Genomic DNA, 23,651 nt, shown 5'->3' on the forward strand with positions numbered 1-23,651 from the left:
ATATACATCTCTCTCTGGTCAAATCTGATCAGAGAGGGATCTATTGCTGCCAGTGTAGTGCAAACAGATTTCAGCATGAACTCTTGTAAATCTGTGCAGCGGTCTCCTGGGCCCCATGTAATGTGTACTCCCAGACCTGAGGAAAATGTGGAAGCGGTGCTTAGCTCACCCATCCCCCGGCACGACTCCTCCAGTGTCTTCCAACGCCGCCGGGCGCCTGTACCCCATAAACTGATGGCATGCCTGTCAGGTCATGGTGTACAGGCATCCGGCGGTGATGTAGAGAAGATTGGGGACTCTAGAGGAGGTGTAGACCACAAGGGAAATGCTATATGATAAATACTTGAATGGGAGAGGGGAACCACTAGGACACAAGTGAATATGGGGTTGAGAGACAGGTGAGCTTAGCTTCTTCCACACTGACCACTAGCCCAGGGGTACACATTACACAAGAGGGGGGTCCGTTGGTTGTTGGGAATTAGAACAATTGGGGAGGGGGTGGACAGCTGTATCGCTGTGTATGGCCCTGAGCAGTACAAAGCTATCAGAAGCAATGGTTCCCTTGATTCCTTATGGTGGAGGGCATTGTGGAGTGGTGCAATGTGGTAAAATCATTGCAATTCTCGGATCATTTTCTAGTCAGGGATTAATTGCTAATTTGCCATAATGGGCCACTAATGCTTAGTAGATGGTCACCTTCTAGCGTCGTACACGCGTATGGGGCATGTCGCATGGCATGGATCAGGGCTTGATCCCTTGTGTGACATTTCCGGGCTGAGGCTGTACATAGGTGTTGCTATATCTCTACTCCTCCCAGGTAGGGAAGATGGAGTGGTGCGTGAGTGATGTCACACAGCAGGCAAGGTGATTGGAGAGAACAATTTTCTTCGACAGCTCTCAACCAGGTCAATCTGCCAAGCCGATCATGGCTGAGACATCTGAGGGCACCAGAGACTCTATACACAATAGATTCTTGGCAGAGGGGGGGGCGTCTAGCATGTGTACACAGCACACTGTGGAGATTAGGCTGATGGCTTTCAATGTGTTGGCTGATGAGTTCAATGTAAAGCAGCAAGAGCTTACACAGGTTGATTAAGGTTCAGGTGTTTCCTGCTCTTATGCTCCTCCTCAACCCTCCTTCCATACAGAGATAAATATAAATTCTTCTTGCATATGCAGTATATTGTATCTCTATTTCTACCACCACTCTCAGGAAGTCACGTTAAAATGGACCTGAACTCTTGCACAGAAACGAAATAAAAACCGAGAAATGCACGCTGTATGTATTTAGAGCGTTTAGTCTAATCCTCCCTCATTTGTGCCTAATCACAAACTGTAATTTGATCTCTCCAATGTGTCACATAAAATAAGCTCATTAAAAAGCACAGGTTGCTAACCAAAGCCGGGACAAGGTGCTCCAGCACCCAAGGCTGAAACATCAAAGTGCGCCCCCTGCCCCCATCCCTCCCACCCCAGCGTTTACACACTGATTAGGTGCCCTAGGGCCCCCGACACCTTAATCTCTAGTTATCTGAGTTTCAGTTCCTGCCATATATCCTCTTAGCTTATATCTCAGGGCTTCAAAAACAATAGGGGAAGGATGGCTGAGAGAGTTGTGTGCCCGCTCCTACACTGCGCCCTGAGGCTGGAGCCTTTCTCGCCTCTGCCCGGCCCTACTGTTAACAGTCTGTGCAAGAACCTATACCTACTTCCATGCATCAGGAAGTAGAAACAGTGCAGATTCAATGCAGAATTTGTACCAGCTGTAACAAATAAATGTTTTTTTTGTTTAAAGGTTATTATGCTGTTGCATATCAATCCTTTAGATTGTAGGCTCGCAAGGGCAGAGTCATCCTCCTAATGTTTACTGTTTTTGCTGCAATATGTGTGCTGCTTGTACCTATGTTCCCCGTGTTGTCTTACTGTGCTTCATAAAGCGCTGCGGAATATGTTGGCGCTATATAAATAATAATAATCTTTTAGAGCAGAGAGGACGTTCTGAGTTCAGTTCCGCTTTAAAGGTAACCTAAACTGAGAAGGTTATTGATTATTCTTTTTAAAATAATACTGACTCTCCTGCTGAGCCTGTGTCTCTGATGCTGGGTACACACTATGAGATTTTCTGGCCAATTTACTGTCAGATCGATTATTTTCAACATGTCCGATTTGCTTTCCGATCCATTTCCGAGCATTTTCCGATCTATTTCCTATTTTAATTACAGGAAATTGAACAGAAAATGCTCAGAAATCGATCGGAAAGCAAATCAGACATGTTGGAAATCATCGATCTGACAGTAAATCGGACAGAAAATCTCAGTGTGTACCCAGCATAAAAATACTTTCAGTCACATCCCCTGAACAAGCATGCAGATCAGGTGCTCTGCCCGAAGTCAGACTGGATTAGCTGCATGCTTGTTTCAGGTGACTCAGCCTCTACTGCAGCTAAAGAGATTAGCAGGACTGCCAGGCAACTGGTATTGTTTAAAAGGAAAAATCCATATCTCTCTCAGTTTAGGTTCCTTAAGGGTGAATTATGCCTGGACACCTACCTATGGGATCAATGGGCAGTGTACAATGGCTCTTTCACCCAATCAAATTTCCCCCTTCAAGTACCCTCAGGTGCAGGGGCTTGGATTGCCCAGAGAATAGGCCAAAGCAAGAAGGGGAGCCCAACCCATACTTATCAGCACCATGTAGCTGCTCTCTTCTTCCAACCGCTATTACAAGCTGTGGGATGCACCCCAACCAGAAACTCCTGTACATGTTAAATATCGACTATTCTTGCACAAACACGCTGGGTGAAGACAATCGATATTTACCAACAGATCCGTATTTTTGTTTCTGATTGGTTGGGAAGAGACTTCAGCCCCTCCTGATCCTGTACTTTCAGTGCTCAGGAAGCATACTGCTGATAATATTGCACTGTGTGATCACATTAATCACATTAACACATTAACGAAAACCCCTGTAAAGAAAGAGGTCTTGCTCTGTAGACATGATGAGGGCTCTGCCCTTAATATAACTGAAAATGTATATTGTACAACTTAATTGGTTCCAATTCATATGCTAAAGAGCTGTCTGAATGAAAAAGTAAACCTAGCTTTCTCCCAGGCTCCATGTATGCTAAAGAGATTTTAGAATTGTAAATAAAAAGGCATGTAGAACCATTCTTAGTCTTAATTAGGTTACAGTAATCTTAATGTGCTACCTGCAGCAGACTGGATGCTCTAGTTTGAAACCTTCAGGATTGAGTAATCAGCTAGCTAGAACAAATAAACACGGCAGGGTCCTAAGCTGTGTACAAACTTTAAGCCATGTACACACTTCTGACTATTGAAACCGCCCAGCACGGATGGGGACATGATTCCTCGGACAACAGTTTGTGACTGAGGCTTTACAGACATGTCCCTGGCCTGTAGGTTAGCGACACGTTTTGCCACTGCACAGCGGGCAGACGATGTGTGCCAAACGATAGAGCAGGTGGAGCGCGGGTTAGAACAATGGAGTCGGACTGTGTTTGGGCAAGAAGATTCGGCATGCTGGATCTCTCACTGATGCATCAGAGCCACCGTACACTCACTAGATTCTCGCCCCAGGTGTTCTGCAGCCGTCTTAGCCAAATGAATGTAATAAATGGCATTGATGTACAGAAAATGTAAAGAGATGTAGAGAAGATACTGAACTCTGGAGGAGGTGTAGACCACAAGGGAAATGCTATATGAGAATGGGAGAGGGGAACCACTAGAACACAAGGGAATATGGGGTTGAGACAGGGGAACCACCAGGGAAGCAGGAAATGAAGGCCCTGCTAGCGGCAGAAGATGATGCCTGAAAATGTGCAGGGTGGTTAAAGGGAAAGTTAAGTGAATGTGTAGGGTGGTTAAAAAAAAAAAGTTTTACTTACGGTACTTGGGTTTTCTACCATCCCCCTGCAGCTGTCCTGTGGACTTGCCATAAAGGAACGATCCTCCAGTCCCCTGCAGTGGCTAAGTTTCAATTTCAGCAACAGAGCCAGTTACCAGTCACTGGAGTCCTCGATCTTGCTCCCGCCGCTGGGAGCAGGACCAGAGGATCGTTTCGTGCAGAGGGTGGCTGGTAGAAGCCCCAGGTAAGTGAAACTCTTCTTTTAGGTTCACTTAAGTTTCCCTTTAAGGTTGCATGCGTGGGGGGGGGGAGGGGAGTAAAGTATGGTTAAGGTGAGCTATCGGGGGGGGGGGGGGGGGGGTAGATTGTTAAGGTTAGTCAGGGGGGTGTTGGGTGGTTAAGGTTAGGTTTAGCTGTAGTGAAATATCGGCATTACCAATATACTACTATTGGCTTTTTTGGGCACCCAAATTTCCCGAGCACACTTTTTTTAATGTACGCAACCACTAGACCACTTTGCTCCATTCCCTGCATAGCAAAATAACTAGTCACTGACCTGGAGGCAAGCGACATGTCTGTACAGCCTAGGCCCCGCACAGTCGTCCGTGAGATTGAGCCCTGATACTTCTCTGGCGACAGTCCTCATACGTGTGTACAAAGTTTTGGTGTCCCCTTTTCCTGGTTTCAACTGAGAGGAGGTATGAGATTATGAAGTTATACCATTTTGTCCACACATTAACTGACAGAAATACAATGAGAAGAAAGATTTTAGATGCATGGCAGGTTTAACATTATGGAAGAAAACACATATTCAAGGACTTAGATACATAAATAGAATACAGAAAGAGTTAACAAGAAGGAAGCACATAGTGGCACTAGGACTCCTGGTGTTTACATTCCAAGGAAGCAGACAGGCCTGCAGTGAGGAGAGAGCACTGCACAATACCAGCACAGTGATCTCAGCAGTCACTGCATACATTCCTTTGCCTTTTCTGGCTACCAGCTGCTCTGTATATAGTATCATTTGGGAACATTTCTACCACAGGCTATAGAAAATGTTTTACAGGATGGAACTTTCATTATGGGTACAGCTTCAATCAAATGCTGGGAATACACGGGTCGATCCGGCGGCCGATTAGCCGCCGGATCGACCCCAGCCGCGTCCCCGCTCGTCCGCGCGGATCGATTACCGCTCGTCTCCGCCGACGCTTCCTTATCAGTGCTCGATTCCCTGCCATTGTCCGCCGGGGGCTTGATCGGACCAGCTGAATATTATCAGCTGGCCGGATCAGCTGGTCGATACACGGTACAGAAACGTACCGTGTATCCCCAGCATAATGCATATTGTGATTTTCATTTTAACAAAAAAAATGTACTGTATATACTCGCAAGCAAGCCGAATTTTTGACCCCCAAAAAGTGGGTCAAAAGTTGGGGGTCGGCTTGCGTGCGAGTGTGTCAGAAATGAAGCCCTTCCCCCGCTCCCCCCGCGGCCGCCGATGCGATTACCTTAGCTCGGCGCCGCTTCTATTCCCCTGTCCTGCTCGTATAATCCACAGCAGCACGCCCCACGGCGGCTGCTGTGATGAGGGAGGGAGCCATAGAGAGCGAGCTGTTCCCATAGTAACGGCGATACACATCGCCGCTACAGGAAGCCGCTCTCTACGGCTTCCTCCCTCAACACAGCAGCCGCTGTGGGGCGCGCTGCTGTGGATTATACGAGCAGGACAGGGGAATAGAAGCGGCGCTGAGCTAAGGTAATAGCGGCGTTGGGGGACTATACTGGGGCACTACCTACCTATAATGGGCACTATACTAGCTATACTGGGGCACTACCTACCCATACTGGGCACTATACTAGCTAAACTGGGCACTATACTAGCTATACTGGGGCACTACCTACCCATACTGGGCACTATACTAGCTATACTGGGGCACCACCTACCCATACTGGGCACTATACTGGGGCACTACCTACCCATACTGGGCACTATGCTAGCTATACTGGGCACTATGCTAGCTAACAGAAAAAGAAGAAAACGATGTGAAATCTTGCGCTAAACAAACACAGCTTCTGGTTCTCTTGATACAACCACTGGCAGCTCCTCGAACTAGCTATACTGGGGCACTACCTACCCATACTGGGCACTATACTAGCTATACCAGGACACACTGGGGGGAATCACACGGACAGCATTTCCTACCCCTGGCTTATATGAGGGTCAATCATTTTTTCCTGGTTTTTCAGGTAAAAGTTGGTGGGTTGGCTTATATGCGGGTCGGCTTGCTTGCGAGTATATACGGTATATAATTACAGTATATTTATTTTTTTAATTGTTATTACACTTTATTTATAAAGCAATAACATATTTCACAGAGCTGTAAAATAGATATGGGGAGACAATACAACGTCGAACAATATAACACAAGGACATTACAGTGTTAAACAATGGTACACAAAATGTAGTCCATATGGTGGCAGAGAAGAGCACTTGGGGAAGAGAGCCCTGCCAAGAAGGCTTACAATCTTAAAGGGAGCCTCTGCCGCCTCACCGGCCCGACGCTGTCCCCCTAATGTGCATTGCACCCCCCCAGTGCATTATACATTACCTGTCCGTGCCGGCTGGTTGTCTGCCGCTGGCTCCGTCCATGCACGCACCCCAAGTGGTTGCCGGCATACACCTGGCGCGTGTGAAGACACACACTTTCACGTTACTCTGGCAACCACGTGGGGTGCGTGTATGGACCAAGGACTGCGCCCGGACATGGACAGGTAATGTATAGTGCACTGGGGAGCACATTGCACATTAGGGGGGACAGCATCTGGGGTTTTGTCACTGGTCCCGATATCGCTCGCCGTTACTGATGCGCATTCCGATCAAGCAAGTCAGCCCTACACCTTGCAGCATATCCATCCGATTCATGCAACCGATTTCACCCCAAAATTGGTCACAAAGTCGATCAGGCATGCTCTTGGCAGCACCAATTTTCATCCGATTAGATTATAATAATCAATTGAATGGTCGATCGGCCTCCAAGTCGCCTGATGTATGGCCAACTTAAAGGGACTCCGAGGAGTGCCCGAATTTAAAAGCATACACTTACCTTGGGCTTCTTCCAGCTCACCGTAGGTGGTGAGGTCCTGCGGCGTCCTCCTGGCTCTTCTTGTTCAGCCTCCGTCGGCCCCCTGGTATCGGCATCACCCAGAGTGATCACGGCAGCTGGTGTGACAGGTCTGCGCATGTGCGGAAAACCCGGCTGAGGCTGAACGAGAAGAGCCAGGAGGACACCACGGGACCCCTCCGCCTACGGTGAGCTGGAAGAAGCCCCAGGTAAGTGTATTCTTTTAAATTCGGGCACTCCTCGGAGTCCCTTTAAGGGGACAGGGAGAGGTACATATTAGGGGTGGTGAGATGAGATAATTCGACAAAAAAAGCTGTGAATTAACTCCATAGTTCCTAAAGTGCCATCTAAAACCATTTGCAAGGAAAGTGTGCATGGAGCTTTGTTAGGCCTCGTACAGGCAGAGAATGGGACATGATACTCTGGGCGACAGTGCAGGATGGAGAATGGAGGCTAGCAACGTGTTCTGTTGCTTTGTGGGGAGGTCGAGAGAGCAGTGTGCAAGAAATGTCACAGAACGGGCAGGGTGAGTGGGAAGAAAAATGCCCTCAGCCAATGCTTGGCTGCTCCCCCGCGGGAATTAGGGGCTGCTGTACATACTTGGCAGAGGTTTAATCCAGCGTGTGTACAAAGCTTTACACCTGACTAAAATAAAGGAGCCAAAGATGCAGCATAAACTCCATGACAAATAGATTGGAGCCATCTCCTTAAGGCGCGTACACATGCCATACTTCCGCCAACGTCGGGTCCGCCACACCCTCCCGCTGGGCAGACGTTCAGCCGACAGTAGCACGTGTGTATGCGCTGTTGGCTGACTGACGATGCAGTTTCTGAACAATCCGCTGAAACAGCCTATCAGTCTGCCGACAGCGCCTACACATGTGCTACTGTCGGCTGAACGTCCGCCCAGCGAGAGGGTGTGGCGGACCCATCATTGGCGGAAGTATGGCGTGTGAACGTGCCTTAAAACGGATCCGAGATGGAAAAACTAACTATAACAAGTAACTTGTCTATATATCTTATCTAAAGTTTAGATAGTTTACACAGCAAATCTAGCTGCAAACAGCTTTAATAGAATATGATTATAGGCTCGTACACACGTCTGACGGAAGGCAACGACGGGTCCGTCGGCACCTCCTGCTGGGCGGGTTTTCAGCAGACAGTACAGCGTGTGTACAGTCTGTGGGCGGACTGATAAGGCTGTTTCTAAACGATCCGCCGGGCGGATCGCTCAGAAACAGCCTTATCAGTCCGCCGACAGACTGTGCACACGCTGTACTGTCTGCTAAAAACCTGCCCAGCGGGAGGTGCCGACGTACCCGTGGTTGGCTTCAGTATGACGTGTGTACGAGCCTTATTTCTTCCTGTGATACGACAGCAACCTGTAATGATCCGCTCAGCTGGCTGCACAGGCAGACAGCTGTTTGACCATTCCTTATGTCTGAGAGATGCAGGTCTCTGGAAAAGAGACCTGGCTTCATCTTGCAACTTTCAGAGTTGCTTTGCTGAGGGATTTGCATACATGCAAATTGCCCAGCTGTCTCCTTTGAGGGCTGGCAGTATAAAAGCCTTCTGCTCCCAGAAGGCTTTGCTGGTCATAACGGTTTGTTATATACACTCCTGGAATGTCAGCCTTCCCTGTTGGATTGTTATAGTTATCTTAGAGTAATTCTGGGGACTGCACTAGGCAGCTCTAGTGCAGTTAGCCTGCTTATCTGTTTTGTCTATGTTGCCTCTCTGCTGTGATTGTCCTGTCGCCAACAGTGGTCGATAGGAAATCGTCCTGTCTGTCTGTGGGTGCTAACCAGAGCAGCGGTTGCTACTGGTAGCCCCTTCTGTTTCTTCTGTCACACTAGCCTCTAGCGGTAGCCGCTGTGGATCCTTCTGATCTGTGATCCTGTCCCTGAACCTGGATCGCACTCGCTCTGGCGGAAAGAGCAGTGGATCCTGCTAGGCTCTGTTGCTTTACTTGGATCGCACTCACTCTGGCGGAAAGAGCAGTGGATCTTTCCTATCCTGTTTCCCGTCCGTCTGTCTGTCTTGTCTGATACGAACGCTTGCTGTAGGCTCGGTGAGGTAACCGTTAAGCAAGCGCTCACGTTCTCTGTTTCGTGTTTGTGTGGCGGTGGTTAGTTAGGCGTGCTTGTCTCTGTTGCGCTTAACGTGCGGAGATCGCGCTGTAAACGCGTTCGCTGTTGCGAATGAGTGCGATGTTTGCGTTTAGTTAGCGTTTATTTTCCTTATCTTCTCATTGTATGATTTGCTGTGCCTTTGCTACTCTCGTGCCCTGTCTTGCTTAGTCTTGTGTCACCTCTGGCAATCGCCTCTCTCGCGATTGCGTTCCTACTGTGTTTCTACTGTTGTGTGTGCACTGTCGCGGGTTGGCGACTAGATTGGTGCACACATATACATTCTGTCCCTGTGCTCATTCTCATTCATAATCGCTTCTCTTGTGATTGCGTTCTCACTTGGTTTCCTCTGTTGTGTGTTCACCGTCACAGGTTGGCGACTAGATTGGTGCAAACACATACATTCCTCCTCTGTGCTTATTCTGTCTTGTGTCACTGTTAGCAATCACCATCTCTTGCGATTGCCTTCTCAACTGATCTTCATGGTTGTGTGTTCATCATCGCTGGGTGGCGACTAGATTGGTGGACACACATACACTCTGTCGCTTTACTCTCTCTCTTTAAGGGCTATCTTGCCCTGCGTTTCTTCCCTTCGTACAATTCCTATGTGGCATCTGTGGCAGGGCAGAGGACCTGTTCCTCTGCACTCCACAGCTCCATCTGCCGACAGGAATTTCCCTCTACAGGTGCGTTGCACCTTTTGCTGGGTTCTCTCAAATTATACGCTTGTGGAGGATTTCCGCAGTGTCAGCGCGCATCCTGTGCGCTGACCACGGAGAGAATTCCACAATCGTTACAGTATGACCAGCCAAACCGAAATTCTCAGTGTAGAGGGAATTTCCGATTTGGTGGAATATGGGTCCTGTGTCTTTAAGAGGTTTAAGATACTGGACTCTGAAACCAGAGATGAGTTCATATCAGAATGTTCCAGATTCTTGGCAAATCCTGAATTTCAGGCCACCAATATTTCCACTTGGAGTGGTCAGATTGCTTACAATAGCAGTAGGAGAACAGAGGCGCCAGCAGGATAAAAGTGGATAAAAACTTTAAAATTTGCTGGGAGGAAGTGGTGGACTTACCTCCATAAAGCAGACACGAAAGACTGTCTGAATAGTAGTCACATTTATTAATTAGTACCCCAAAACAGTGCAACGCGTTTCGCAGGCCCAGCCCGCTTCATCAGGCAATAAAAATGGGGACAAGACAGAATTTCAGCAATAGCAGGTGTAGCGCCTCAGACTGCTTACAATCTTTTCCAAGGGGATCTGTTTGTGTGGGCTGATGAGTATGCCAGACACAAGAATCTGAGACATAACCCTCGCAGGTTTCTGGCTCATGTTTTCTCTCGTAAGCTTGGAATTTCCATGCCATGTTATTTCTATGAGTTTTTCCCTGCAGTGCAAGATGCTGATCAGATTGGTTTATTCAACACCTCTCAGTCTTTACCATATGTTAATGAGTTGGTGCTTGCAGGCCAGTCTGCTGATTCAGCTTTTCAGCCAAAAAATTCGTTGCCCATAGCAACTACAAATAAGGAGGTTATTTCTGTCAAATCTGAAATGTGCAAAACCATTCAGTATGACAATCAGTTCAATGTTTCTGTTGCCACTTTAGGTTCTAAGCAGATGCAAGAGAACTGCCTTGATACCTCTTTTGCATTTAAACAGCAGACATGCAAAGTTGCTAAAAAGGAAAAAACTAAAAACCGCAAGCATCTGAATAAAACACTCCCTATAGATGTTGACAATGATGTTGCTCAGTCTACGGGTTTATTACCCCAATCAAAAGCTTTTGTGGATCTTTTAACAGGCAGAATTATTTTTTATATTAAAGGAGTAAGAAAGTCTATGCATGTTCCTGACCGCAACCCTTATGAGAGCTACTTAGATACCGGGTTGTTTGAGCCCCCATTTGGTCCCTGGGATATTGGAGCTTTGGTTGAGGAATTCGAGATGGATTGGAAGGCGTATTGCGATTTCAATATCGCAGAAAGCGCAGAGACGATAAACGCTTGTATAAATTCCGTGTACACTTTGATAGATTCTGATGAGTGTGACAAATGTTTTGTGGATCCAGTGATGTATGTGTGGCAGACAATTTTGGATGAGTTGCACATACACCAATCAATTGATTCCAATAAAGAGACATCGTTATCGGATGAGTGTTCCTGCCTTTCTGGGGTAAAGCATGTGAGTCTAGACATTGTGCGATCTGAAATGAATGGGTGTACCACTGGTTGGTTCCTGTGCGAATCCTGAAAGATTCTCTCCTGACTGTGTGCAGTCTGAATCGGTGCGATGTAATGCCTGTTTCTCAGATGTTCCTGCAGATTGTGATCAACATGAATGTGTCAGTTTTCTCAAAGTTATGTGGGATACCTTGTCATTTAAAAACAGATCTTTAAGATCTTCCATCTATGATCCTGCTATGGGGAAAATTCCTAAACTATGCAGCATCAAAAGTAAAATTAATATGTCTAATAAAGTTTCTCCGGTTGTTGTCGCAATTTCTTCTGCTACTGAACCTATGTCTCACTCTGTTCACACCTGTAGAGGCCCGTTGCCTGATGACAGTTGCTCCAGTGTGTCTGTCCTGAACACTTTGCAGTCTGGTCTGCAGACTGCGGAGGTTTGCGCTATGGAAGTGGCAGTTTCACAACCTAAAGCGATCTTGGATTCGCAAATTTTGCGTTCTGTCTCCTCGGATTCGTCATTGTTAGCCGAGTCTAAGGGTGAGACAGCGCTTTGGTTTTGCGAATCTGTTACTGGGGAATCTTTGCCTTGTCCAGAGAAGATCTCTGGGAGCCTGCTCCGTACCATGAATAAAACTATGATGTACAATCGCACTGACATTTGTGAGTCCCTTTCTTGCTCAGAGGCAGGTGCTAACTCTCCACCCTGTACTCTGGATGAGTCAGTATTGCCTTGCATAGAATCTCCTGTAGTGACCCTAGAGGCTCGTCTAGGTATTGCTACCATTCTCACCTGTTTTTCTGCCATTTTGGAATTGCAGTCTAGTTTAACTGCTATGCAGAATTCTGTGTACAGTAAGATTAGAGTTAGGGAATCAGTGTGTGTTCCAGTAAATATTCCCGTGCATCTGTAACGATTGGTGTCAGCACGCAGAGAGAATCTGATTATTGGTGATCTGCAGTATCACCAAGAATGCAGATATATACCTGATTGATGATCTGCAGAATCACCGATAATACAGATATATTGCTAACCTCTGGACACCTTTCGGTATGTGGGTGTTTGGTGCAACAGTAGTACTTTGAGTAATGCACCTGCTGAGCAGGTGATAATAGACAGTAAAGAGACACTGCTCTGAGAGCACAGGAACCTTCCAGCAGCCTGAGACTCCTCAAGGGGTGGAGTCAGGCTGAAGATAGGGAAGGCCAGAGAGTGAGTGACACCTGAAGGTGGATGTCACTATCTGGTCTGGAGACTATCTCTTAATAGGAGAGATAGCTCTCGAGGTCGGGCTCGCCAGGTCGGCAACACACTGACAGATAAGTACAAAGACAGAAGGCTGATTCGGTGTCCAAGGCAAAGCAGGGTCTGGCAACGGAATATCAGATATGCGAGGTACCGAATCAGAAGTCAGAGGAGTAGTCAGAAAAGCAATAAGTCATAACAGATATCAAACAATGCCTAGTCTGGGTGCGAGGTCCGTGGTCTCAGCACCCTGGAACTAGTCTGAAGAATAACACAGATGGTATACAGTTCCCTAATCTGGATGTGATGTCCTTGGTTTCTACACCCTGGAACTAGTCTGAAGAATAACACAGATGGTAATACAATTCCCTAATCTGGGTATGAGGTGCTTGGTCTCTACACCCTGGAACTAGTCTGGAGTATAACACAAATGATATTACAGTTCCCTAAGCTGGGTGTGAGGTCCTTGGTCTCTACACCCTGGAACTAGTCTGAGCATAAACAGAATAACGGTTCAAGTAATCTGGCTAAGTGTGAATTCCCAGGTCCACCTGATTCGAACACACTGTAGGATCTGACTGAGGTCTGAGTGCTTCCACGTAGTGATCGCAACGGCAGACAACTTGCAACTGGCCAGCAGAAACTATATATGGAGTAGTGCTCTTCAGCACCACCCCTAATTGCTCAACCAATAGTATCCTGCTCAGGAGTCAGCTGATCGGCGTGGTCAGCTGACTCTCCCTGCCTAGTATAAGAATTCTACCTCTCAGCGCGCGCGCATTCCTAAGCCTGTGTGCACTAACAGATCCAGACACACACTGCCGCGTGCAAACCGCCGCGCTGGACGCGGAATCAGCCGCCTCCTCAGTAGCACACGTGGCGGCTTTTCCGCGATCTCTCACAGCATCCTGTTCATGAAGATAAAATTCAGTCTCAGTGGATTGTAGAACCATCCCTGGGACATTTGCTCTGTCCGCAAAATGTATCTGATGTTTTTCCCTGTAACATGGATAGTTCAGAATCCGTGATTTCTGTGTCAGAGAACTTGGGAAACGATGCTCCTGAGCTTTTTTCTGTTGATCTGGGGGTCTCCGACTTGCTCTCAAAGGGTGCAGAATTTTTAGGAGATGCCTCCTGCCCCCCAGATCCGTCTGAGGTTTTGCCCACTTCTGTAGGCATTGCTGTTGTGCTGACTACTTATGCAGCTCTTGTGGAGCTTCACTCATGTGTAATCAATGATGATATTACAGTCACAGAAATTTCTGAATTTAAAGAGACACTGAAGCGAGAATAATTCTCGCTTCAGAGCTCATAGTTAGCAGGGGCACGTGTGCCCCTGCTAAAACCGGCTAAACGGGGGTCCCTTCACCCCCAAACCCCCCCCCCCCCCCGCAAAATCAACGACCAAATTGGTCGTAGATTTTGCTGCTCTTCAGCCAGGGCTAACGGCTGCAGCCCTGCCTCTCAGCGCCGTCTATCAGCGGCGCATCGCCGCCTCTCCCCCGCCCGTCTTAGTGAAGGAAGACTGAGAGGGGCAGGGGAGAGGCGGAGATACGCGCTGACAGATGCGCGTGGGGCAGGGCTGCGGCGGTTAACCCTGCCTCAAACAGGAAGAGATCCCCGGCTGCACGGAGGGGTTTTCGGGGGGTAAGGGACCCCCGTTTAGCTGCGCGATAGCGGCGTTTTAGCAGGGGCACACATGCCCCTGCTAACTATGAGGTCTGAAGCGAGATTTATTCTCGCTTCAGAGTCTCTTTAAGTCTGAGTCTTCTTTTGAAAGACCTGTGACCTCCACTCGTGATGATTTTCTGCCCGGTCCTGGTGTTGGTCTTGTCATATCGGACTCTGAGGTTGGCAGTTCCCCGACATGTCCTGAGGTTTCTCCTGTGCTGGTGTACCCCGATGTGCTTTGTGACCCAGAAAGCCCAAGTGTGCCTCAGTTACCAGCATGCTCAGATGCTTCCTCGGTGGAGACATGCTCTGATATTGCCTGCCTGCTTGCATGCCCAGAAGAGGTCCCCGAAAGTCATGATCTTAATGAGTGTCCTGGTAATTCTGAATCCGGAATAATCATAGGCTCCATGGGGGTTCTTGGTAGTTCTCCATGTGAGCCTGGTGAGCGTTCTGGCCTCTTGGGATCTCTGCGGAGCTTCAAAGGGTTCTGGGAGATTCCGGGAGAAATTTTGCTTGGTACCCTGGATAGGATCAACAGTGGCTTTTGTGTTGAAAGGGACACCTCGAACAGGTATTGTGGCAGGTTTGGTATTTTCAGACGCTCCCTGGAAGGTGGTGGGTATTGTCTTCAGGGTGTTGATGGCTTCTTCTCTGGCATTCACAGTCCTGATGGGTGTTGCACTGAGACTTGTAGTACTGATGAGCATGTTTCGGTGGCTTCTGCTTCCGATGAGGTCGGTTTGGGTGGACTGACTCTGGAATTGGGCCTTGTCGGGCTGTCCTGACCTTCAGGAGTCTTCAGTTAGAGTTTTGTGAAAATACCAGTTTTGAGGGACGTCTGGAATCCGTCCCTAGGGGGGGGGGGGGGGGGGTACTGTAATGATCCGCTCTCTGGAAAAGAGACCTGGCTTCATCTTGCAACTTTCAGAGTTGCTTTGCTGAGGGATTTGCATACATGCAAATTGCCCAGCTGTCTCCTTTGAGGGCTGGCAGTATAAAAGCCTTCTGCTCCCAGAAGGCTTTGCTGGTCATAACGGTTTGTTATATACACTCCTGGAATGTCAGCCTTCCCTGTTGGATCATTATAGTTATCTTAGAGTAATTCTGGGGACTGCACTAGGCAGCTCCTCTAGTGCAGTTAGCCTGCTTATCTGTTTTGTCTATGTTGCCTCTCTGCTGTGATTGTCCTGTCGCCAACAGTGGTCGATAGGAAATCGTCCTGTCTGTCTGTGGGTGCTAACCAGAGCAGCGGTTGCTACTGGTAGCCCCTTCGATTTCTTCTGTCTTACTTGGATCACACTAGCCTCTAGCGTTAGCGGCTGTGGATCCTTCTGATCTGTGATCCTGTCCCTGAACCCGGATCGCACTCGCTCTGGCGAAAAGAGAAGTGGATCTTTCCTATCCTGTCCCTGAACCCGGATCGCACTCGCTCTGGCAGAAAGAGCAGTGGATCCTGCTAGGCTCTGTTGCTTTACTTGGATCGCACTCGCTCTGGCGGAAAGAGCAGTGGATCTTTCCTATCCTGTTTCCCGTCCGTCTGTCTATCTTGTCTGATACGAACGCTTGCCTTAGGCTCGGTGAGGTAACCATTATGCAAGCGCTCGCGTTCTCTGTTTCGTGTTTGTGTGGCGGTGGTTAGTTAGGTGTGCTTGTCACTGTTGCGCTTAACGTGTGGAGATCACGTTCTAAACACGTTCGCTGTTGCGAATGAGTGCGGTGTTCGCTTTTAGTTAGAGTTTGTTATTTTCCTTATCTTCTCATTGTATGATTTGCTGTGCCTTTGCTACTCTCGTGCCCTGTCTTGCTGTGCCTTTGCTACTCTCGTGCCACCGTCTTGTGTCACCTCTGGCAATCGCCGCTCTCGCGATTGCGTTCCTACTGTGTTTCTACTGTTGTGTGTGCACTGTCGCGGGTTGGCGACTAGATTGGTGCACACATATACATTCTGTCCCTGTGCTCATTCTCATTCGTAATCGCTTCTCTTGCGATTGCGTTCTCACTTGGTTTCCTCTGTTGTGTGTTCACCGTCGCAGGTTGGCGACTAGATTGGTGCACACACATACATTCCTCCTCTGTGCTTATTCTGTCTTGTGTCACTGTTAGCAATCGCCATCTCTTGCGATTGCCTGCTCACCTGGTCTTCATGGTTGTGTGTTCATCGTCGCTGGGTGGCGACTAGATTGGTGGACACACATACACTGTCGCTTTACTCTCTCTCTTTAAGCGCCATCTTGCCCGGCGTTTCTTCCCTTCGTACAATTCCTATCTGGCGTCTGTGGCAGGGCAGAGGATCTGTTCCTCTGCACTCCACAGCTCCATCTGCCGACAGGAATTTCCCTCTACAGGTGCGTTGCACCTTTTGCTGGGTTCTCTCAAATTATACGCTTGTGGAGGATTTCCGCAGTGTCAGCGCGCGTCCTGTGCGCTGACCACGGAGAGAATTCCACAATTGTTACACAACCATGTTGTTTGTAAACATTACACAGAGGCAGGCTTATCTGCATCTTAAGCAAAAAAAAAAAAAAACCTAATCCCCCTCCTCCTCTGAAATCTCTGGCTAGTAATACCTCCCCCTCCTCCTGCCCAGACTGAGCTCCCATGAGCCATTGCTACTGTCTGAAAGTGCCTTGGATCTCTGAAAACCTGTGGGCGTGGCTTGTTTAGTTTATAGGGAATTAGAGTATTAAAACGAAAACAAAAAAGTATTTGGCTTGTGGAATGCCCTATAAACAATAGGAAAGGAACACAATTATGCAATGTCTAAAAGTTCATCTCGGATCCACTTTAAGCTTACCAATGGACTTGCAAATATGATCTATTGGGCTTGTAAAAGTAATCTATTGGGCATGCAAATGTAATCTATCCAACAAGCGTATAAGTCTTTCTAAGCAAATCAGTAGTAAATACCAGTTGTATTCAGTCCAATATGTAAACAAACATCAAATCTTTGATGGCAATGGCTCTCTTCAGAGGCAGCACTCTATTCAAGCCAAGCATTGTAGTCGAGACAAAGTGATTTATTTGAAAAGCAGATAGTTAGGATTCTAACTACAGCATTTCACTGAAACTGAAATAATTCATGCTAAAGGAGGCTATTAAAAAAACATTACCACACTGGTACCGAACCCCAGAAAGGCTCCATCAGATGTACCCCAGTGTTAGCCCACTGTGTTGGCGATGTCAAGCACACACAGGGTCACTGTTACATATCTTTTGGACTTGCCCAAATTTGTCACTATTTTGGGAATCAGTGAAATCTATAATGGAAAGCGTGACTGGGGTAGAGACCTCTTCTGATCCCTCATATTATCTGCTTCATAACACACCTAGGAGTCTGGGTAGATACAAAAAATCACTTTCCAAACATTTAATAAACGCAGCCAGACTGGTAATAGCCCGTCACTGGAAATCGACGCAATCCCCATCCACAGCGGAGTGGCTAAGAGAAGTAAAGCACATTAAAATGATGGAAAATCTTACCCAGTCAATATACAACCGCGGTGAGCAGTTTAGCCGCACTTGGGCCCCTTGGTCAGAATATGAGGAATCAGAGGAATACACCAGAATACTTAACACTTAGTCCCTGGGACTATACCCATATGCTCACCCGTGTACATTCTTTAGCGTTCTTATTTGAGACTTGAATTAGGTTGCCCCGACTTGGGTCCGGGTGTGGGGCCCCGCGCCCCGACGCACCGCCACTTCTTGACATTTCCTTATGTCACCTTCTCTGCTTCTCTCTCTTCTTTTCTATCTTCTAAACCCCAACTACTCCACTCTCCCACCTGACACCAGGTCTTATACGCCTCTCCGTTTCCCCTTTCAATGTATAATGAGATAAAAAGTCCATGCCAACCTAATACAGCGGTGTCCCTCGAGTGTATGATCCCTATGGGCCTCGAGGGACCCACACTTATGTGATCCCTCCTATATGGAGATTTAATGTATAGGACTTTTTGACGCTCACATGGGGGCAGCCATGTGAACTTAACTTGCTACCTACTCCATACATTGATAAATCTAGAATGTATTTCTAATATTTAGGCGTGAATGACCTTCTATGAATCTGCACTTTATATTAATAAAGGTGTTCCACTCCTCTTGAATACTGTACGATGGCAGCACTGGTAAGCTGCATTTTCATGTGTCCAATATCTAATTCTTGACTGTGAAGTGCCTATGTTGTTATTGTGGGATGTTATTATATCTTTGTAAAACTTTGTTCATAAATAAAGAATCTTTAAAAAAAAAAACAACAACATTACATTCAGGTCAGAAATTGATGCCCAAAATCAAGACAATTAGCATATCTAGGTGTTCCCTGATGTAAGCGGTCATCTTATGTACGGCAAGTTAGGTACTTTATAGTTTAATTAAAGGAAACCAGAGCTGGATTAAATTAAAAGTTTTAATACGTACCTGAGGCTTCCTCCAGCCCCATGTGCACAGATCGCTTCCACACCGCCGTCCTCAGTTTTCTCCCTCTTCGGTACCGGGTCCCGTCACTTCAGCCAGTCGCGGCCAGTCTGCCCAAGAGACTGGCCGCTTTTCCAAGTGTTTTTGTTACAGAAGCTGTTCAATTCCAGCCCTACTGTAACAAAAAATAAAAAACGCTACACCAAAACGTTCCAAAAATCGCTAGGCATGATTAGAATATCGCTAGGCACATGCTTAGAATCTGCTAGAAAAATCACTTCAAAAAGTGCTGAGCATTTGGGATTACACTAGCACTTTTTGGGTGTGCAGTGGCCCTTATTGTTGGTTTGCCAAGTCTACCACTTCCTTATAGTATGAGGACCGGCAGATTTTTAATACTGTACTACGAACAGATTGTGTAAGTAAGCTCCCATACTATTTGGAAGTGGAATGCTGTAGACTCATTGCTAGCTCTGTTACTATGGTGGGTGGGTGTGGGGTGAAGGGGGTGTGGCGCACACACTAGATTCTCGGCAGAAGCGTCTATAGCGGCCACCTTCTAGTGTGAGTACCAACCTGGGCTGCCGCCCACATGTAGATACATCAAGCGCACGTAAGCTTTCTTTATATTGCACCTGTGCACAAAGTTCATGCCTAAACCTTCCTTTGCATGGTTGAAAAGATGCAAGACCCATTTAGGAAAAGTTAACACAGGCAACTGCCGGTGGCACGTTTAGCCAATGCGAAATCATTTTCTGTAAAACAACAGAAAAGCATTAGGCATTGATCCCTGTTGTTCCATCTAAGGCCCCGTTTACACTTGCGGTTTGAGTCCGCAAGTGTCCGGGGGTCCGGGTCCGGGGGCCGCAAAGAGACCGTATGGGTCTCTGCGATGGCCACAAGTTGCGGATCCGGAATGTATCCGTTCCGGCTACAATAAAGTATCCGGAACTAGATACATTGCAGTGCCAGAAAGGCACCGCAAGCATGGGGGATACCGGCGTGTAGTCCGGGCCCCCCAAGTGGCATAGGACCGGTGCTGGAAGCATCCGGTACTATTGCCAGTGTGATGAGAAACATCCGTTTCTCATTGCACAGCATGGCCGCATGTTCGGGTCAGGATCCGGCCCGGGTCCGCAGCTGCACGGGGACGTACGGCAAAAATGGAGCATGTTGGAAAAAAGCCGAATCGTCCCGGAGCTGCGTTCCCGGATCGGATCCGGACGGTCGCACGAGTGTGAATGGATAAATTGATTAACAATGTATCCATTCACCATCCGCTGTGTACGGAGCGTTCCGGGTCCGGGGAAGCCGGACCTGGAACGCTAATGTGAACCGGGCCTTAAGCTTCCAGGGGGATAAGGAACCGCAAATGCAACACTAATTCGATCTACCGTGGCAACCGCAAGCAAACACATTGAGATAAACACTTTCATTCATCTCAATGCGTGATGCAGTCGATCCCAGCCGCATACGCTCTACTTTAGGCCATTCTCCCTTTGTCCTAAGGCAAAGTTGCACTCCTTCTATATATCCTAAAAACACATTGCCTCTAGGTATGTTTATTGTATACTACCCTACCACCCCACCCCACCCTTCCTCCATTAGATTGTAAGCTCGAAAAGGCAGGTCTCTCTCCCCCTTTTGTCTCTTGGAATTCATAACACATTTTATTCATCGTGCTACTTTTGTCACTGTAATTACTAATTCTGTATTTTGTATCAATTCTGTATATTGGTGTACCCCATGTTTGTTTTTTGCTTTGTACTGCGCCACGGAATATATTGGCTCTTAATAAATCAACAATGATAATAATAAAAGACTTACATGGCCACAGTCCCTCATGTGAACCAGACCTTACTGACAACATCCAAACTTAATTGTAGGTGCATATGTAACTTTAAGGCCATTCACAGCGACCACTACGTTGCTTTCCCTGTAACAGCAAGAACGCAACAGATCAGGAATGCAATGCCGCAACATTGCTTTGCATACAGTCAATGAAAAGCATGCTTCACTGTAACCATTAACATGTACTTTTTGCGGTAACACGCTGCATTTATTGAGTTACCATATTGCCCTCAGCAATTGCAACCACAATGGGCTCTATTCTCAAAGACTTCCCACATGCGGTAAAGTACATGCGGGAAGTTTGCACCCAAAATACCATCAAGTTGGAATTCTCAAAGTGTTCCGCATGTTTTTTCCGCATGCGGAAAAAGTGTGGTAAAAGTGCGGGATTCATGCGGAAACATTTCCGCAAAAGTCGGTATTTTCCGCAATAAAAGATCAATTCTCAAAAATGTTCAGGCGCATCATTTCGTCGTTAATTACTGATTTTTTTATCACCTACAAGTAGTAGGTGATATATTCCGCATCCCATTGACTTTAATGAAGTGTGGAGGCTTAAGGGCTGTGCTTGCTGGACTTTAACTTTTTTTTTTTAAACACTTTTTCATGCGACCTTTTTACCGCATGATTCCCGCATGAATAATGGCTGTTTCTGCATCTTTTTTTCCCGCATGCGGAAAATATTAGTGAATGTGGAAAAAATGCGGAGTTTACCGCTGGCGGGAATATAGCGGGAAAATTTTGCGGAAAATTTGGCTCTTTGAGAATAGAGCCCATTGTGGTGCTGAGTATGACACCTAACAAAGGGCCTTTTTCCACTGCAAAGCTGAATCGCAAATCGCTATTGATTTTTAAATCGCTAGGGTTGCGACTTTAACACAGAAATCATTAGAAGTATTTTCCACTACAGTGCTTTGATTTTCAAATCGCAATTGCTTTCTGGAGTGATTTTAATAGGGATAATGCAATGCAAATGAAAAATTGCAATCGCTTGAGATTTGTGATTGGGCCCTTTTACACTAGCAATCGCAAAGTACTGAGGGCCCTTCTCCACTAGAGGCGATTGCTGAATCGCAAATCGCTAGGGTTTGCTAAATAACATAGGAATCCCGGTAGGTAATTTCCACTACTGCGATTCGGTTTTTAACAAAAGCACCATCGTGCTGTAGTGATTTTTGACACAATTTTGCTATACTATGCATAGCAAAATTGCAATCGCCAGGAAAAATTTGGGTTTTGCTAAATCGCAAACGCTAGTGGAAAAGGGCCCTTACAAAGCGTATGCTACACCACAATACACCACAGTGAGCATGGCCTAGGTACCAACTGTACTTATATCTGTACATCAATTTAACTTACTCAGCTCATGGCAAGCATGTTTGCTAAACTCAACATAATGACAAAACACTGGAGTAGTAAATAATGGGAGAATACGCCACCCTCGCCCCCAGGATAAGAAAGCAGCCTATATGGTAATTGGCAATGCAAGACTAGAGATAAGGACAAACCATGCACCACAGCCATGGCACACGAGCAGACAGACGCACCAGCAGACACACTGGAGCCGTCCACTCAGCGGGGAGACAACGTCACCAGCATGTCATCATGAACAGCACGATTCACATGTCCTACGTCACTTGTAGCCACGCCTACCAATCAGCGTGATGACGCTTCGTCCGAAACGAAACAAAAAAAACCACCTCCATTCCCATTTCCTTTGCTATAAAGAGATTGCTGGTGACGCGTCGCGCGCGGGGCGGAGTTATTCATCTTAGCCAATCCCGGTCGCATGGGCCGGTGCTTGCACTAGTAGCAAGTTAGGTTGCGAGATACAAAACTCTGAGCTCACCATAGAATCGGGAGGGGAAGAGGGAGTGAGCGAGGAAGATGGCGGCTCTGAGTGAGGAGGGGAGGTACGGGCTGTCCTGCGGGAGGGGGACACAAGACCACATCACCGTACTGCATGTCAAACTCACAGAGACTGCCTTTAGGGCTTTGGAGAACTACCAGAACACTAAGGTAAGCTGGAGAGCTGTGTGGGGACTGGACTGAGAGGTGACGAGGGGTACCACACAGTGGGGTTTGGTGATACCCTCCTGGCAAGAGGGGATCCCTCAGTGAAGATGGTATTGGAGATTGGTAAGCCCCTTCTTGGGGAACTGTACTGACAAGAGGGAAACCCCATAGTGGAGATTGTATTGGAGTCCTGTATTGAGGAAATGGGAACCTTCTGTTTGGAGTCTGTGCTGAGAGGTTAGGGTGTCACTTGGTGACTATGGTGAGAAGTTGGTCCCTCTATTTAGGGACTGCAGAGATGAGGGTGGAGTGGGGTCTGTGCTGAATGGTGAGTGAGGACTTTGCTGTGAAGGAGGGAGGGGGCTCTTGCTGAAGACTTTCCTGGATGTTGTTGGCAGGCTTATTGCTCCATCCCTCCATTAAGGGGTGCCTCTCATTTCCAAATAACCAGCTGCCTGATTTTCTATGGAATCCTGCCACAGCTTAGATCTTAGGGCTGCTGTGCTGACTGCTCCCATACAGACTGCTAAGCTTTTCACCTACGTGTTGTCTGCTTTATCTGCCACCTCTGGTCTTTGCAGTTGATATGTGGGTAACCCATAAGGTAAGCAAACACTGAAGCTAAAGCCTATTTGGAAGAGTGTAGGCGATAGCCTGGAATGTGCCAGGTATCCTATCCAGCATGGCTATGTGGCAGGTGGTGAGAGAGGGTGCTGGGAGCCCCTATTATGTGAACCAGCTGGTCCCTGCTCTCCAGGTGCACAGGGAGCACACACATAGCGTGGACGTGTCCACTGCTCCACTTCACCTCAATATAACTTTTTCATAAGTAAATACCAGCCATTGCCTTTCTTATTTCATATATATAATTTTTTTTTTTTTTGAAAAAAAAGAAATATGCATGGGAGTGCTAAATGCTTTGAAGGTTTGAGGTTCCTTCTTTGGTCACTATAGATAGGAAAATGAGTTTCAATTTTCAATCTTCATCAAACACAATAATGAATGATTATGGGATTTTTTTTTTTTTTTGCTTTAAAATTTCCAGTATCAGCCCCTTTGGCAGGGAGAGGAGGTGCCGACTTCATATTGTAATTTCCCAAAACGTGATATGGCCTTACTTCTGTATTGCACTAGCTGGAAGT

General features: G+C 47.1%; 1 protein-coding gene and 1 long non-coding RNA gene across 7 annotated transcripts in view; one reads left to right on the forward strand and one right to left on the reverse strand.

Annotated features, from left to right (window-relative positions):
• Positions 1 to 22,128, reverse strand: part of LOC137526850 (uncharacterized) — a 468,244-nt gene extending 446,116 nt beyond the window's left edge. For all 6 annotated transcript variants that reach the window (XR_011023123.1, XR_011023120.1, XR_011023121.1 and 3 more), the window contains exons 1-3: positions 22,041 to 22,128; positions 20,470 to 20,578; positions 4,421 to 4,552 (exon numbers count right to left, since the gene is read on the reverse strand). This is a non-coding gene — a long non-coding RNA (uncharacterized lncRNA). The remainder of the gene's footprint in view (positions 1 to 4,420; positions 4,553 to 20,469; positions 20,579 to 22,040) is intronic.
• A 199-nt stretch (positions 22,129 to 22,327) lies between these two features.
• Positions 22,328 to 23,651, forward strand: part of ELL2 (elongation factor for RNA polymerase II 2) — a 98,520-nt gene continuing 97,196 nt past the window's right edge. Inside the window, exon 1 of the mRNA XM_068247499.1 lies at positions 22,328 to 22,512. Within this exon, the coding sequence (XP_068103600.1) occupies positions 22,381 to 22,512 (132 nt within the window). The 5' untranslated portion in view covers positions 22,328 to 22,380. The remainder of the gene's footprint in view (positions 22,513 to 23,651) is intronic.

This window comes from Hyperolius riggenbachi, chromosome 1, assembly GCF_040937935.1.
Source record: "Hyperolius riggenbachi isolate aHypRig1 chromosome 1, aHypRig1.pri, whole genome shotgun sequence".
NCBI classification, from domain to species: domain Eukaryota; kingdom Metazoa; phylum Chordata; class Amphibia; order Anura; family Hyperoliidae; genus Hyperolius; species Hyperolius riggenbachi.